At 44.7% G+C, this 15,133-nt stretch overlaps 1 protein-coding gene across 1 annotated transcript in view; it reads right to left on the minus strand.

Moving 5' to 3' along the window:
- LOC146833783 (dimethylaniline monooxygenase [N-oxide-forming] 2-like) overlaps positions 1-15,133 on the minus strand; it is a 196,604-nt gene that overhangs the window by 14,953 nt on the left and 166,518 nt on the right. The window contains exon 8 of the mRNA XM_085601659.1: positions 6,634-6,706. Coding sequence (XP_085457785.1) covers positions 6,634-6,706 — 73 coding nt within the window. The remainder of the gene's footprint in view (positions 1-6,633; positions 6,707-15,133) is intronic.

Genomic DNA, 15,133 nt, shown 5'->3' on the forward strand with positions numbered 1-15,133 from the left:
GCCTAAAAGAACTTTCAGAAATTTACAACTTGTAATAACTCTCACAATAAAGACAGGTGACAGACATTGGACATCACTAACGGGAGCGCCCATACAGTAGGGCGACAAAATGCATATACACTAGGATACCTCTGCCAAAAAGATGGCCAATTCTCGACCTCTCTTGTCCAATAGAATGAGGATAATAAGCATACCAACATCATAGTAGAGAACCATAATATGGGCAGAATGTTCTATAATAAAACAGTTTTTTTCTATTTTTTTTGTTGGACAACCCATTTAAAAAAATCAAGGACATCCTATGGACCAGAAGAAAAGGAATCAAAAATATTTATAGCGATATGGACCACAGTCTCACAATAGTACCAACTATAGCGCTGCGGCAACACGCTTCGGTATTTTTACAAAATAAATGAGTTCTTTTACCATATTGCCCAGGTGAACAATAGAAGTTAATGCTTGATTCACACGTGCTGTTGGACCTTATTTACATCAAAGATCTCATTGATCCGTTTATAACACAGTAGCGGTTTGCTATTATGCATCACAACGTCATTTTCTGCTGTTTATTTGGCAGACTAATAAAGTTTTTTTCATGTTAAAAAGGCAGTGCTATTTGAAAAGTAAGTACAAACTCAGACCGGGAACCACATTTCCCATAAAGCACTACCCGGACGCCATGTTCTCGCGTTATGCGTCAAGATTTAATGGCGAAAATCTACGGAAGCAGAAACGAAGCACAGCAGCCGCGTGTATGAACCCCACTGAGACGCGGGAAGTTCGTTCCACTTAGGTAAGGCTGAAACCAACTGTTGTTCCATATACTGCTCACAGAACTTCCAACTGATCCTTTGAGAAATCCCTCACGTATGATATTTTTTGGCCCGCAGTGCCACGAACGCAATTGGCAACTTTGAAGCCATTGCAACGCACGGACTGTGACAGAGCCATTTTCATCGAGGCGTCGGACGTTTTTTGGCCTGAGACATCGGATATACTGCACCTCGATTGACACCTTAAAGTAAGCAACCAACAGTTAATAATGCACATTGTGACTTTAAGAGACTACTAACCCATGACAGTATGAGAGGGCTTTAGGAATTGATTGAATTTTCACTTTTGGCTTTGTAGGCAGAGGCTGACGTTTAGTTCATCAAATCCCCTTGCGAGTTACAGACTGCATTCAAACTGCAGGTGAGATTTTTAAATACAGCGCAGTTACCTGAGACAAAAAGAGACAGGGCATTGGGTAAACAATATTCTCTTGCTTATCTTTTTTAGCGCACAATGGTCCTGACGAGGATCCCAGGATGAAAAGGGTTCCGAAACGCGTAGACCTTACTAGTTAAGGCCAATCAATTGGCAAAAAGACTTTAACAAAGAACAAAGTGTTTTTTAAAAAATACAAGAACACTGTTTTTATGGATGGCCTATACGTGTCATTGACACGTTTACACTGAGTTTGTTTTGTATAAAATGAAGAATACGAATGGGTATGAGTGGGTATGAATGCTGAAAAGAGTTGAATGTTCTTGTGTAATTTTGTTTATTGTTAGAAGGTGTCAAAAAAATTCAAAAAACTGTTGTATTCATAACAAAAAAAGTAATTGTAAAGTTATTGTGGACACCACGGTGTGGTTTGGGACTAGGAAGTATCGGATGTTCTAAAAGGGAAATGTAATGTAATTGAATTACCTTTGTCTGATTAAATCTGACCGAAAAAGTAGTCTAAAGTGTAATTGTTTAAGTCAATACACACGAAAAAAAGTGTTGGCAAAAGCCATTTGTAGCATTGGCATATTGTTTGGTACCCATTAACATTATTAACAGCATGAGAGCAGCACCTAGATTGGACTGGAGACTTAAATTGCTGCAGAGACCACCAGCCAATGTTGCCAGATTGGGCTATTTCCCGCACAATTGGGCGACTTTTTTCCCAGTTGTGCGGGAAAAAACCATGCCTGGCGGGGGGCTACTTTTTGGGCTAGATTTGAAAGGTTGTGCGCAATTTTGTGGCCTGGGCAGGCGCCGACCTCGAGGTCCCGAGGAGTCCGTCGCGTTCAGTGCTCTTTGCACATGCGTCGTGTGCGGGCCAATGTGGGGGTCCCCAGGGCCGTCAATCCAGTAGCGCGCGAAAACGCTACCAATGACGGCCCTGGGTTTCATTTTTGGGCCAGCCCCTGCGGTTCTCTATGCTGGCGTCACGGTGCGTGACCTAACGGAGTCACGGAGCTCTTACTTTCGGCTCGCGCCAGCCCAGGACAGGAGTGGACGCATCGATTATTCACGCATCATGGATTCATGAGGAGTTGGACTGGACTGGACTGGACTGGAGCCGGATGCACGTGGTGTCCCTGCTGCTGCCGCCCACTGTGGTCCGCACCCGCAGTTGCTGAGTCCGGACTTCGACGCCCGCCCCGACCTCAGGTGAGTGAGTCAGAGACGCAACTAGAGCCAAATGTCGGGGGGGTGGGGGGGGGGGGAAACAGAGTGGAGATTGGGGCAGGGAATTCTTTCCGTCTCATCATTTTAGAAAAGTGCAGTTTCAATATTATATTCAATTAAGCCATGGTTGCTGCATTTTTATTTTATGAAACTAACAACCATTAACAAAGCAAATGGTTCTGGCTTGTTTTAGGTGTAACGTTACTTGTTGTGATATATATCTGGATGCAATGACAGAAGAGGCAAAATACCAGTCCGGCGACACACAATGCTAAGCACAGATTTTTAGCTTAGTTGTTTTAAGCAACACCATTAATTACATCAGACACACCCCTTGGAGAGACCCCCAGTTTTTTCATCCCGCTTAAAGCCCTGGAAACACCATGTCATAATCACCTCATGGCCTGGCACTGTGCATCATGCATGACTCATGACTTCCACTTTTTCAGATTGCCTATGTGCAGGTGCATAGTGAACCCTCCCCCACCCCACCCCTTGCTTTAGGAAGACAGCAAGGGCGAAATTCTTGATGGGCATCTTCTGTCTGCAATTCTGCAGACAAAGGCTCAGTTCATAATCAAGAGGAAAAGGTGGGCGAGTGAGTAAGGGATGGGTGGATGGCTGGATGGATTAGTGAAAGGGTGAATGGATGAATGGAAGGGTGAATAGATGGATAATGAGCGAAAGGATGGATGGATGAGTGAAAGGGTGGCTGATCGGTGAGTGAATGGATGGATGAGTGATAGGGTCAATGGATGGATTCATGAGTGAATGAGTTGAAGTATGGGTGGATTGAAGAAAGGAAGGATGGCTAAGTGAAAGGGTCAATTAAGAGAAAAAGGGAGGATGAATGGATGACTGAAAAGGGGACTGGGTGGTAGGATGAGTAACTGGGTGGATGGATGAGTAAGTGAAAGGATGGCTGGATGGGTGAGTGGATAAATGGCTGGATGGATGAGTAGATGGTTGGGTGGAAGAGTGGATGGATGAGTGTACGGATGGAAAGGGTGGATGAATGGATGAGTGAAAGGAGGGATGGATGAGTGAAATGATGGATGGAAAGATACGCACGTTTTCAAATGGATGAATGTTTGGATATAGATGGAATTACTTATACACTATTACGCGACCTCCTTTGATGTGTCTGTAAAACGTACCTTTTGTCCCGAAGTTTTGTCCTGAATTTTGACCTCCCGTCCTGAATTTTTGTCCTGAATTTTGACCCTTTGTCCTGAATTTTTACACTCACCGTCCTGAATTTGCACCCATGCCAGTTGGTCACCCTATTTGTACGAAGTGATGAATATTGATAGATGCCAGGAAGTTGACGTAGGTAAAGAGTGTTTTAACACCCACACCAAAACTGACCACATCGGTTGTTCGTAGGCCAGCCCAGCTTCGAAAACGGCCGTGCAGGGGCCACCCAACCTCGCACGCACCTGCTGGCCGCACTGCGTGCATCTGTTTACCACTCTCCTGGCATGGATCTGACACTCCGTGCTTCACCACGTTGCTGATGCCAAGGTGTGCACTGACGCACACTGTTTGCCTCTCGAACTGGAGCTGATTTCGGGGGGGGGGCTGAATCTTTAAGCAATAGGCAGAGTGGAGCTGCAGGGGCTCTTAGAAGTCGCAGTGAGAACTGGTCTTAAAAATTAATAGCATTAAGGCAGGTGCCAAGTTAACACCCTCCCACCATCTGTATATTGAATAGAATGTATATTTGTCGTTAAAATTGTTTCTGATGACAATTTGTGCATAATTGGAGACTTGCTAATTTGGGCTGGTTTTTGGGCTGGAACTGGTCTGATTGGGTTTATTTTGGGCTTATATTTGAGCGGCTTTGGGCTTGGGACGGGTCTAAAAATCTGGCAACACTGCCACCAGCGCTGATAGACTGATGAAGCAGAGAGGATCGAAGGAGGCGAGCCAGCGGAGTGGGTACGTTAACTTTTATTTTTTTAAAGCCAGGTGGGTGGGAGTGGGTTAGAGCGGTCGGGATCTATGAGAGAAATGTGTAATTTTGGGTGCAGGGAAATTAAGTGATTTGCCCAGAGTCACACGATTTTGACTCTAGTGCCGAGGCCGAGATTCAGACTTGTAGGTATAAGCAATTTTGTTTCTAGTGTTTGTTGGACTTGTTCACCTTGTAAATTTGCAACTCGCTGACGGTGTAAGTATTCAGAGGCTGGCTTCTGGTAATCACATAATTACCTGGATTAGTTCAGCCTCTCTGGTTTAAGGCAGGCCCTTTCCTGTTTGCTCTCTGTTGGTTTAGCAGGTTCACTGTGTCCTCAGCGAGATTCATTTTGTTTACTTAAAACCATTTTGCATAACACACTCTAGAACAGGCATTTGCAATGCAATAGGTCTCACATTTGTGAGAGTTAGAGCTATTGGTGTCTTAAATGACAATGTCTTTTACATGTGTGTTTTGGTTTGGAGTGCAGTGTCCTTTGGGACCTTATAAGTGTTTAGTGATGCAGTATATTATTCTGCGTGCTGTGCTGCCAGGGATTGAGTGACTGACATTGAAGCAATTCCAGGTGCCCTGTCCTGCAGAGATAGGTTTGACAGATACCAGATGCCATGGGCCATGTTTGAAAGAAGCTCTACCTGGAAAGCAGTGCAGCTTCTAGGATGTTTATGTAAATATAAAATAGAAGGAAGCAAAGAGACCGAGAAGTCCAAGCATGGTGGAAAGGAGAGACCTCTTGGTCTTCTTCACCACCCGCATCTTCATGGGTGTCACTACCCGGTCCCACTTGGTCAGTATGGCGTTCCGTGCTCCCTCCCATTTCCCCGGACCAGTCAGTCGGTACTGTGGTGATGTGAAAGCACTGAAGAAGACTTCCAGTGCCAGTCTGGGATCACTCAGAAGAAGGTGGACGAAAGTAGGCTTGAGGCCGATCTCTGAAGCAAGCTCGTCAATGTATTAGATAAACTCGATCTGAAAAGCATTTCCTTCGATGGTCCCATACCTTAATGAAAGAACACAACATTTATTAAAAGCTCGAGTCATTACTTGTCATTTTATATGGAAAACTCTTACTTGGAAGAATGTCTACTGCTTAGTCATAGGGTAGAAATGTCTAGTTGGGTTCAGGGTAATAAAGGCAACCTCTTACAATTACAGCACCTTAGCGAGTGCTTCACATAGGGTGCTTACAACACGTTAGTCCCTTGTTTCACCCCCTCACACATAGGTCCTGACAAAAGCCAGTTTTAACCAAAGGCCTGGCTGAAACTAGTTGACCACACTGGACGTGGGAGACCATAAGTCTCTCCTACCACGTCCAAAAGCCATGCTTTGAACTCTGCCTGTGGCTCACCAATAAATTAACCGTTTGGGACCTCTAGGACAGCATTTTAACCCCACTCTAAACACCTTCACTGCACACTCATTTAACACATCCTGCTCCGCTGTAATCAGGCGTCGAAGCACACCTGAGGCACATTCGGTGCCTCGGGTGGGGCCCGATGATGAAGCATGCCACCAACTAGGTTGGTGGGTGAGGGCTTTCTTAAAAACTAATAGGTTTTCCCAACCAGACACATACAACACGTACATTATCGAAGTAGCTACCCCTTTAAATGTTTACCAAGTTGAAAGAAATGAAAATACAATTTTTAATATCCAGAGAAGTCTATAGCATTCTGTATCATTTAATGATTTTTGTAGAGTACTTACACAACTGGGAGAAGAGTTGGCCTAACGGCTAGGGCGGTCGACCTCGAATCTGGGTAACTGGTTTTGAGTCTCTGCAATGACACTGAACATCCTGTGATTCTAGGCAAATCACTTAATCTACCCGTGCCTAGCAAAAATGAATGTGTCCTCATGTAATGCAACTGGTGCTATGTAAAGCGCTCTTATACCCGATTCAGGTCAAGTTTGCGCTATGTAAAACTCTGTTCATTTTTTTTTTTTTTTTTTAAAGCACTCCAAGCTGGTTGGGAAGGGGAAAGAAGAGAGTCAGAAGGTGTAGCCTAGTGCCGTACATGATGGGGCATCAAGACCTGGTCCCATCAAGCTGAAGATAATCCTTGAGTCTCATTTACAGGTAACTGGCCATAAACCAAGAAATACTCTTTGCGAATGCTCAAGCAGTTATCTTGGAGTGTATGATGGAAAGGGATGGAGTTTGAGGTTGGAGCCATATACATTCCTTATGGAACAATTATTACCTTTGTTTTATCACGTTGCTCTTCTTAGCAATATCCTCCATGCATTTCTCCAGTGGTGGGAGCTCAATGTGCCCTAGAAAAGAGAAGCAGATGTTCTAATTACACAGAAACCTGAATCATGTTGCCATTTAAAGTATGTATTTTAATGAGTCTATCCTGAATTATGAGGTAAAGTTATTCCATAGTTAGAACATGCTTACATTTACGTCATGTGCGGTCCTGTAAGTAAGACAGGAAAGCATGGAATCGTTTGGAACATGGCAGTTTGGACCAAAACCCTTGTACTACATTTATGAGTAGCCAATACTTTTATGCTAGCACATGTGCCAGCTGAATATGAGTATCATGGAGGTGCGGTGTTTGGGTTTGTCAGACCAAAGTCAACGAATAGAAAGAATTATGCCCCTTCACCTGACTGCATTGGTCATAACCACAAGCACATCTCAAATCCAGGGTCTCTCAATGTACCTTTAATAGTCACATTTTGAGTGACTGACAACAGAATTGTTCGGCATTCCTGACAACCCTACTACGTATCGGGTTCCTATGTGGTAAGGATTCAGTCTCGGGGCATGTGCATGATAGCCAAAATCCTATGGCACAACCAAACAGTACTTTTATGCTTCGTTCCTGTTGGGCATAAGTATTAATAACAAGCCATTTTGTGATTTTCAAGCAGTTGTCTTTTTTTCCATCACAGAGTCCTGTTGCTTTAGTCTGGGCATACTACCAGGGCAATGGATTATGTTAAAAATAATCATCCTCATATAAGGTTAGTTTTAGAGGTTGCAGCATTTTTGTGAGAGCAACAGAAGGCAAGGCAGCCTTCCCAGCAATGTAGTCTCCACTGGCTCTGCCGCTACACATGCCAGATGGATGTTTGCCAGAGAGCCACCTTGTCAGTTATTGAAACTGCATTACAGGCATTGGAGTGGTCTTCACCTACTCCGGTCTCTTTCATAGTGGAGTGTGCAACCCTGGCTTTGACGGAATTTTCTTTTGAATTTAAACAACAGCCCTATCTGGGTCCCTGGTTGATCTAGGCTACATGATTAGCCCACCTTGGTCTGGTCACCAGGTCTGTGACCCTTATCCCAATCCATACACCTACAATAGGTCCAGTGATTCCTTCATTGCAGGCTCTCCTTTATTCAGTGCTTTACTTAGTGCCCCTTTACATTCCCAATTCTAGGACCCAATTGGAGTCCTATTTTCCGCCGGCAACTGTTGCAAGCCATTCTTGCCAACAGTTTAGGTGAGTTTTACTCTTGACCGTACTGCTCTTTCTTTCCTTTATTAGTTTTTAACCTTCTTAAGACAACATTGGCATTACATAACTCACTGATAGCCAGTAGGGTACTATGTTTTGATCGTGTCTCCTCCTAGTCTGAATTGCTCACTGGGACTATTTCTCTTTGAAAAATTGTTCAACTGATGATTAGTTTTTATACTGTGTGAGTGCACCCTAATGTATTGTTCATATCTGTTTCCCAATTTTTCATTGCCGGTTACTAACTAGACATAGTGGTATTTAGATTTTTCACTTATCCACTTAGTGTAGATAGTATTTCCACCGATCCTGAGGAAGTGCCCAGATCTTTACGACATACATGGCACGAAACATGTTGATCACTTGAGAGTAGGGTATACACAGCTAGATACAATACTCCTAGTCTTATTACCCCTCTCGCCCCCTTTTAATTAGGCAGTTTACCGTCATAATAAAAGCATTGTTTGGACTAACTGACCTATTTTAGATTCACTTCACCTACACTCACATCTACACATACTAGGCCCCTCACCCCCACTGCACCTACCAGTAGAAACAAAAGATCCCCGACAAAGAGTCCCGGTTCGGGTGCCCGTCAGGGATTGCAGCGTCGACCTGATGAGGGGCAGGCTCATATGATGAAGCATGACACCTAGCTTGCTGGGTGTGTGAGAGCCCTAGTTCCGATAAGGGGAATTCTCTCTCCGTAGCACTACTAGTGGGGTTATTTCTACTCCAACACACTTGACAGTATCGCTTCTTCTCTTCCTTATGACTCTAGAGGAACTCTGTACCAATTCTTGTACGTAGTTTTAGAGGTTGCCAATAACGGACAGTAGATGTCTGCAGCATTTTTGTGAGAGCAACAGAAGGCAAGGCAGCCTTCCCAGCAATGTAGTCTCCACTGGCTCTGCCGCTACGCATGCCTGCTGGATGTTTGCTGGACGGGTGGATGCAGCCACAAACAGTGTCGGGGGGCGTGTGCTGGATGCCAAAGAAAATGACAGCTCGTCCCTAGCTTTCCCGGGGGAGTGGACGGACGCCTGCCTATTAGATAAGACCCAAAATGGATACTGCCGAAGGGGTCGGTGTAATTGAAGTCCGAGGAGCTGTTTTCATACTTCATAGTGAGTGGACTCGATGTCGAGTTAAGCAGGCAGGTCATCTCCCCTCCCGTGTGAGGCATGCAGAGCGCTGGAAACCGTTAAGACGTTGTGAAGAGAAAGCATTTACCGCCACCATCTGGCCAAGAGCTGTAACTTCAATGAAGGTTGCCTTTAGCCAAGTACTCCTCATTATTCAAGCTCAATGAGGAAGTTCTTATACAGCGAATTTGTCCCTGGTCACTAGGAGCAGTTGGAGGTATCATAGGGGAGATTTTTAATTACACTAATGAGTTGGGAGTTGGAAACTGTCTCTAACGTATGCATTTGAGAGTTGTACACAATTGCAGATGAAATAGTAGATATTCTGCCATCCAGTTTAAGTACAAAAGCCACAACCTGAAAGTATCTGTAATTTTGGAGGTTCAGTATTGTTTTTTCGGTACTTCTGTCCGAGTATGTAACAGCAGGTTCCGTGGGGTTTTATTGAGGAACAGCAGTTTCCAGAACTGGGATACTTACAGCGCAGTCACCTTAATTTGTACTTTGCGTTGGAAATTGGTAACCAGATCAGTTTCTTGGGCGAAGAGCACCATTTGAGTGTCACTTCTCGATTTCTGCAACAGTACTAGGAGGCCAGCTAGAGTTGAGGGTCAACGGCAGATTATAAAGCCGTGACACATTGCTTCCACTGGTGAGCCATACGCCCTTTCATTGCTGTCGTCTTGTACCTCCTGACAAACTCCGGCATATTGGGTTATCTCACCCTCTGCGCCTGTCTTGACCACCAACCTACCTCCTTCATGTTGAAATCCAGACTTGCTAGTTAGCCCATGCTCCCAGAAGCCATGGCTGATGTAGCCCAGGTCAGGGCGCCATCCACCAATTCCTCCTCTGCCCCTGCTTACCCGGAGTCGGCCCTCAGCACTCCCTCCAAACCGAACTGGCTGAGATTAAAGGATCCATTGCACAGATGTCCTACACGGTTTCTGCAACAAACTTGGAAGTACTGTCCTTGTGAAATGACATCAACTTGTTTCAGGCCAGACTGTCTAGTGTTGAGGGGCACTAGATGGATGTGGAATTGCACCTCAATGCTATTCCGGACAGGGGTAAGGATATCTGGTACCTCCAACTCCTTCCGGTGCACATTGAGAAGGATGATATGCTCCACTTCTTGGGTGATTTGATCCCTGATTTTCTGAACCTTACCTTTGACCCACCACTGGAATTCCATAGGGCTCACAGGGTTCACTACAGTAGTGTGCCAGACGATCATCATCCGCCTCATGTCTTGGCATGTTGTGTATGGCATCAGCATGCTAGATCAGATCCTCCAGGAAGCCAAAAAATACTGCCCATATCGGCACAAGAACACTCAAATTCTGTTCATAGCAGATTTGTCTGGCCATTCCAACACCAGTCAGAAACAGTGCTTGACTCCTCACCCTCAGCCTAAGAAGAAGGACATTAAATATGATTTGCTGGAACATGCTACAGTGATCATCACTTTTCAGGGCAAAACATCTGAATACCACCTTCTGGAGTCCTTTTTGGATGCCTTAGACGACACTAACATGGAGGCTACTCCCTCTGAGGCTCCCTTGACCTCCTCATCCCTGCCCTGGCAGGACGCAACCCAAGGGGGGTCTCTACTTCTTTGGATGAACTTAAAGGCTGGGACTCAGTCACGCAAATCTGGTCACAGGTTGCCCGGTGACGATCCAAATAAGTCATTCCATCCAAGAGATGTATTGAGGCCTTGATGACTTGATGGGACCCTGATTGCACCCGGTGGTGCTTGTGCTATAGGGTGTATTGGAGCCTTAAATCTTCTTTTGTGTAATTGGGCAACTTTTTACCTCCTATGTTCTTCTTACTTCGTGATTGCACAATGGCATGGGGAATAAATGTTGTGGATCATCTGATGTGTTGTATATTGTTATTAATTTAATGCTGATTTCTTTTTACAGAGGTGGGAGGCTGGAGGGAAATAGAGATAGTATTGATATGGTGCATTAGACTGAAACCCCTGGGCTCTGTGGTGATGCACTCCCATCTCTTGCGTTTGGGGCTATCTCCTTTCCTTGTTGTTTCCCCTTCCAGCGCATTATTCCCAGCCATACGGACCACAATGAGTTTCCACCACCGCTGGCAGAACCCAAAGGATCAGACTCCCGCCCTTCCTCTCCGAACCCACAGAGATCAACTGCGGAGTACCCCAAGGATCATCGCTCAGTCCCACGCTCTTCAACATCTACATGGCCCCCCTCGCCACCATCGTTAGACAGCATGGACTCAGCATATTATCCTACTCCGACAACACCCAGATCATCCTCTCTCACTCAGGACCCCGAAACCACCAGACTCAGCTTCCAAGAAGGTATGAAAGACGTCGCTGCTTGGATGTGCAGCAGCTGTCTGAAACTCAGCTCGGAAAAAATAGAAGTCCTCATCCTTGGACCCACCCCCTCAGCTTGGGACAACTCCTGGTGGTCTACCACCATCGGCAACTCCCCCGCACCCTCACAGATCACGCCCGGAGCCTCAGCCTCATACTTGACTCCTCCCTCACCATGACCCGACAGATCAATGCAATCGCCTCCACCTGTTTGAACACACTCCGTTTCCTCCGCAGGACCTTCAAGTGGATCCCCCTGAAGCCAGAAAGACCATCACCCATGCTCTCATAACAAGCAGACCGGACTACAGAAATGCCCTCTAAGCTGGATTCAACAATTCTCTGCTAAGCAAACTCCAGATCATCCAAAACACTGTGGCCAGACTCGTTCTAGGCATCCTACGGCATGAGCACATCACCCAACACCTGCGAGACCTCCACTGGATCCCCATCGAGAAGAGAGTGTCCTTCAAGCAACTCACCCACGCCTACAAATCCCTCCACAACACCGGACCCAAACACCTCAACTAAAGAGTCTCCTTCCTCATACCCAAAAGAAACCTCAGCTCCACTGACCTTGCCCTAGCAGAAACCCCGCACATCCACAAAACCAGAGAGGGTGGAAGAGCCACTCCTACATCGCAGCAAAGACCTGGAACGAGCTCCTGGTGAACGTCAGATGCTCCCCTACCCTGCACACCTTCAGGAAAAGCTTCAAGACGTGGCTTTTCAGCTGACTCTGAGCTGCAACCCCTTCCTCAAGCCCCCCAGTGCCTTGAGACCCTCACGGGTGAGTAGCACGCTTTAAACCCCCTGATTGATTGATTGATTGATTGAGTTTGCTCACCACTCCCTTAAGTACTAGTGCCTCCTCTTTCACCCCGTTCCAAGGTTCAATTTCTGGGTCTTTGAGGGTCTCTTAATGGTTCCAGGACCTATCTCTGCCCTAAACACCAGTTGCTCCACTTATTCCGGACATTTCTGGTAGCTTTTTCTCTCCAAGCACCTCTCCCACCACGCCCACACCTATCCTCTCCTACACCCCTTTTGCAACACAACTCTAGCTTCTCTATTCTTAGTATCCAGCTCCTGGGGAGCCTCTTGCCTGCCGGCTGACTTCCCCATTGAGACTTGCCATCATGGCACTTCAGTACATATCGTTCTCATGGCGTTTTCCCTGCCGCAAAGACCCTTGAAGGTATTTTGCCTCAAAGTACACGGCCTGACACATTTCATCAAACGGAAGAAAATTCTTACAAATGAAAGAGGGTAGTGGTGTTCCTGAAAAGGAAAAGTCCTGCACATCAAAAAACACACACACTTGTCAACAGTTAAGTTAAAGAGGCGTAAAATAAGTTGATGTATATGAAAATAGAATTTGGGTGCTTAGTTAGCTATGGACACTCACTACCCAAAAGTGTCAATAAGGTAGATAAAAATCTACCTAAATAACATGCAAAAATATATAGCTATTGCAGCACAACCACAATTAATATTGATCAAGTCAGGTCGAATAACCAATAGTACAATCATGCGTTATTCAGACATAGAGACAGATATGTATAAATCTCAAAAAGTTCATCTGTAGAAATCTCCTGTTCCAATACAGTATGATGAAAGGTCCAAGTTTTGTGGTGCCAAACTTTCTTTTATTTGATAATTATATCAAAGTCAGAGTCCAAAGGCAGAACAGCCAACACGTGTTTCGTCAGTACAATATTCGTACTACAGACTTTCTCAAGGCTGTAAATAAGCAAATACAATATGTCACAATACTAAAAACATGAAGCATGAACATAAGTATAAGTACATTTAAAAATATGATCTGGGAAGACCAACCGAAGAAATATAAGTGAAGAAAGAAACCAGTCAATTATAGGCATAGTACCAAAAGTCACGAAAAAGAGGCCAACGTCCCGATAAGTAAAAACACCAGGGTGTGAGATAGTAAGTCTCGAAATGCCAAGAACCCTTGTCACTTAGAAAGAGATCTCTGTGAGGAGGTAGAATGAGATCAAGAATTATGGAAAAAAGGAAATTGAAGAGCAGAAATGTGAAAAGAATGTCTGATAAATAATTAGATTGACAAAAAAAAAGCGAAACATGAGAATAACAAAGGTATGATAAAAAGCCAGGAAATGCCTAGTCCTAAAGAAATAAATATGTAAGTAACATACCTATATAACAAAAAGAGGTTATCTATAATGAAATCCAAAGAATATCATAAGGGGTGCCTGTGATGTCGCTCTGTATGAGTAGAAACAAGAGCGCGAATAGTATCTAAAAACGAGAAAGAAGAGACAAAAAATGCAAACAAAAAAGCATCAACAAAGACAAAAATGAGTCTAAGTCTGTTACAAAGCAGCACAATACGTATATGAGTGCCATAGAACCGGATGTCAAGAAAGTCAAAACAGTTCACATAAGGACCAAAAGAAATATATAATGACTCTCAATGGCCGCGTGGTATAAAATAACCAAGGCTAAAATGAGTATCAGGCTGACTAAAATAAGTCACAATACATAAAACTCTATCGCAAAAACGGCTACCAAAGAGAATCGAATCTGTACACAGTCAGGATTAATAAATATGTAATGACCTGCTATGGCGGCGTCGAACAGAGACTGGTTCATACAAAATTCTTACCTTTTTGGGCTAACACACACCTGACATTGCTCTCCTTCAAGAACACACCTCAACCATCCATACCTGATCAAACATCAATGGTAGCTATGTGTTTTCCAAGCACTCAAAATAGGGGATGACTGTAAATGTGGGCTCTGTTTATGCCCCAGAGACTGAGTTTCTTTCTAAGATTGGTAGGTTGCTGATATCAGGTTTCGTACTTCCAATTGGGGTGGCCCAAGCCTGACTTATGGAACCGCAAAACTTTGGAATTCTCTCCCGATGCACATTAGATCTGCGAATTATTTATCATCTTTTAGAAAGAGTCTTAAAACATGTTTTTTCCAGAATTAGGCTGTGATCCAGTTGTGTTTGCATATCACTTCAGTGCCAAGACACCTCAGGGTGTTTACGCGCGTGACAAGTTTAAATAACATAACATAAATAACATCATTTCGCACCTCTAGAGTCATTTTTTGGAGGGGATTGGAATGTTAAACTTGCCCCTTTCTTGGACAGATTGGGCAGGCCAGACACGCACCATGATGGGGACAGGCATGCCCTACGAGACTTAATGCAGGATCATGCTATCTGCAACCCTTGGAGACTCATGCGCCCACAAGCCAGAGACTACACCTTCTCCTCTTGCCCCCAAAACATTTGGACTTGCATTAACTACTTCCTTTGTACCTCTTTAGTAACCCAACACTTAACAGATGCAAACATAACCCCTTGTGGCATCTCGGATCATGACCTTATGGAGCTGTATTTAGACCTGGGTTTGCAAATATCCCCGTGAGGATCTTGGCGCTTCAATATCTCCCATAATACGGACCTGAGGCAAAACGTTGCCTTGCAGAATATGTAGAAAGATATTTGGAAGATAATAGGGGCTCGGTGAACTTGGCACAGATGTTGTGGGTGGCAGTGATGGCCGTGCTTAGCAGTATGCTGATGAGGGATTTGGCGCTAACCAAATAGAGGATTTTAGAATCCAGGCGATAGCTGAAAGCAAGGATCGGGTACCTGTCTCCTACCTACTCTTCCTCTTCAGACCCGTCCCTGGTCCAGGAGCTTCCACTGGCTAAATACCAATTAAA

This window comes from Triturus cristatus, chromosome 4_2 (genome assembly GCF_964204655.1).
Source record: "Triturus cristatus chromosome 4_2, aTriCri1.1, whole genome shotgun sequence".
Lineage (NCBI taxonomy): Eukaryota > Metazoa > Chordata > Amphibia > Caudata > Salamandridae > Triturus > Triturus cristatus.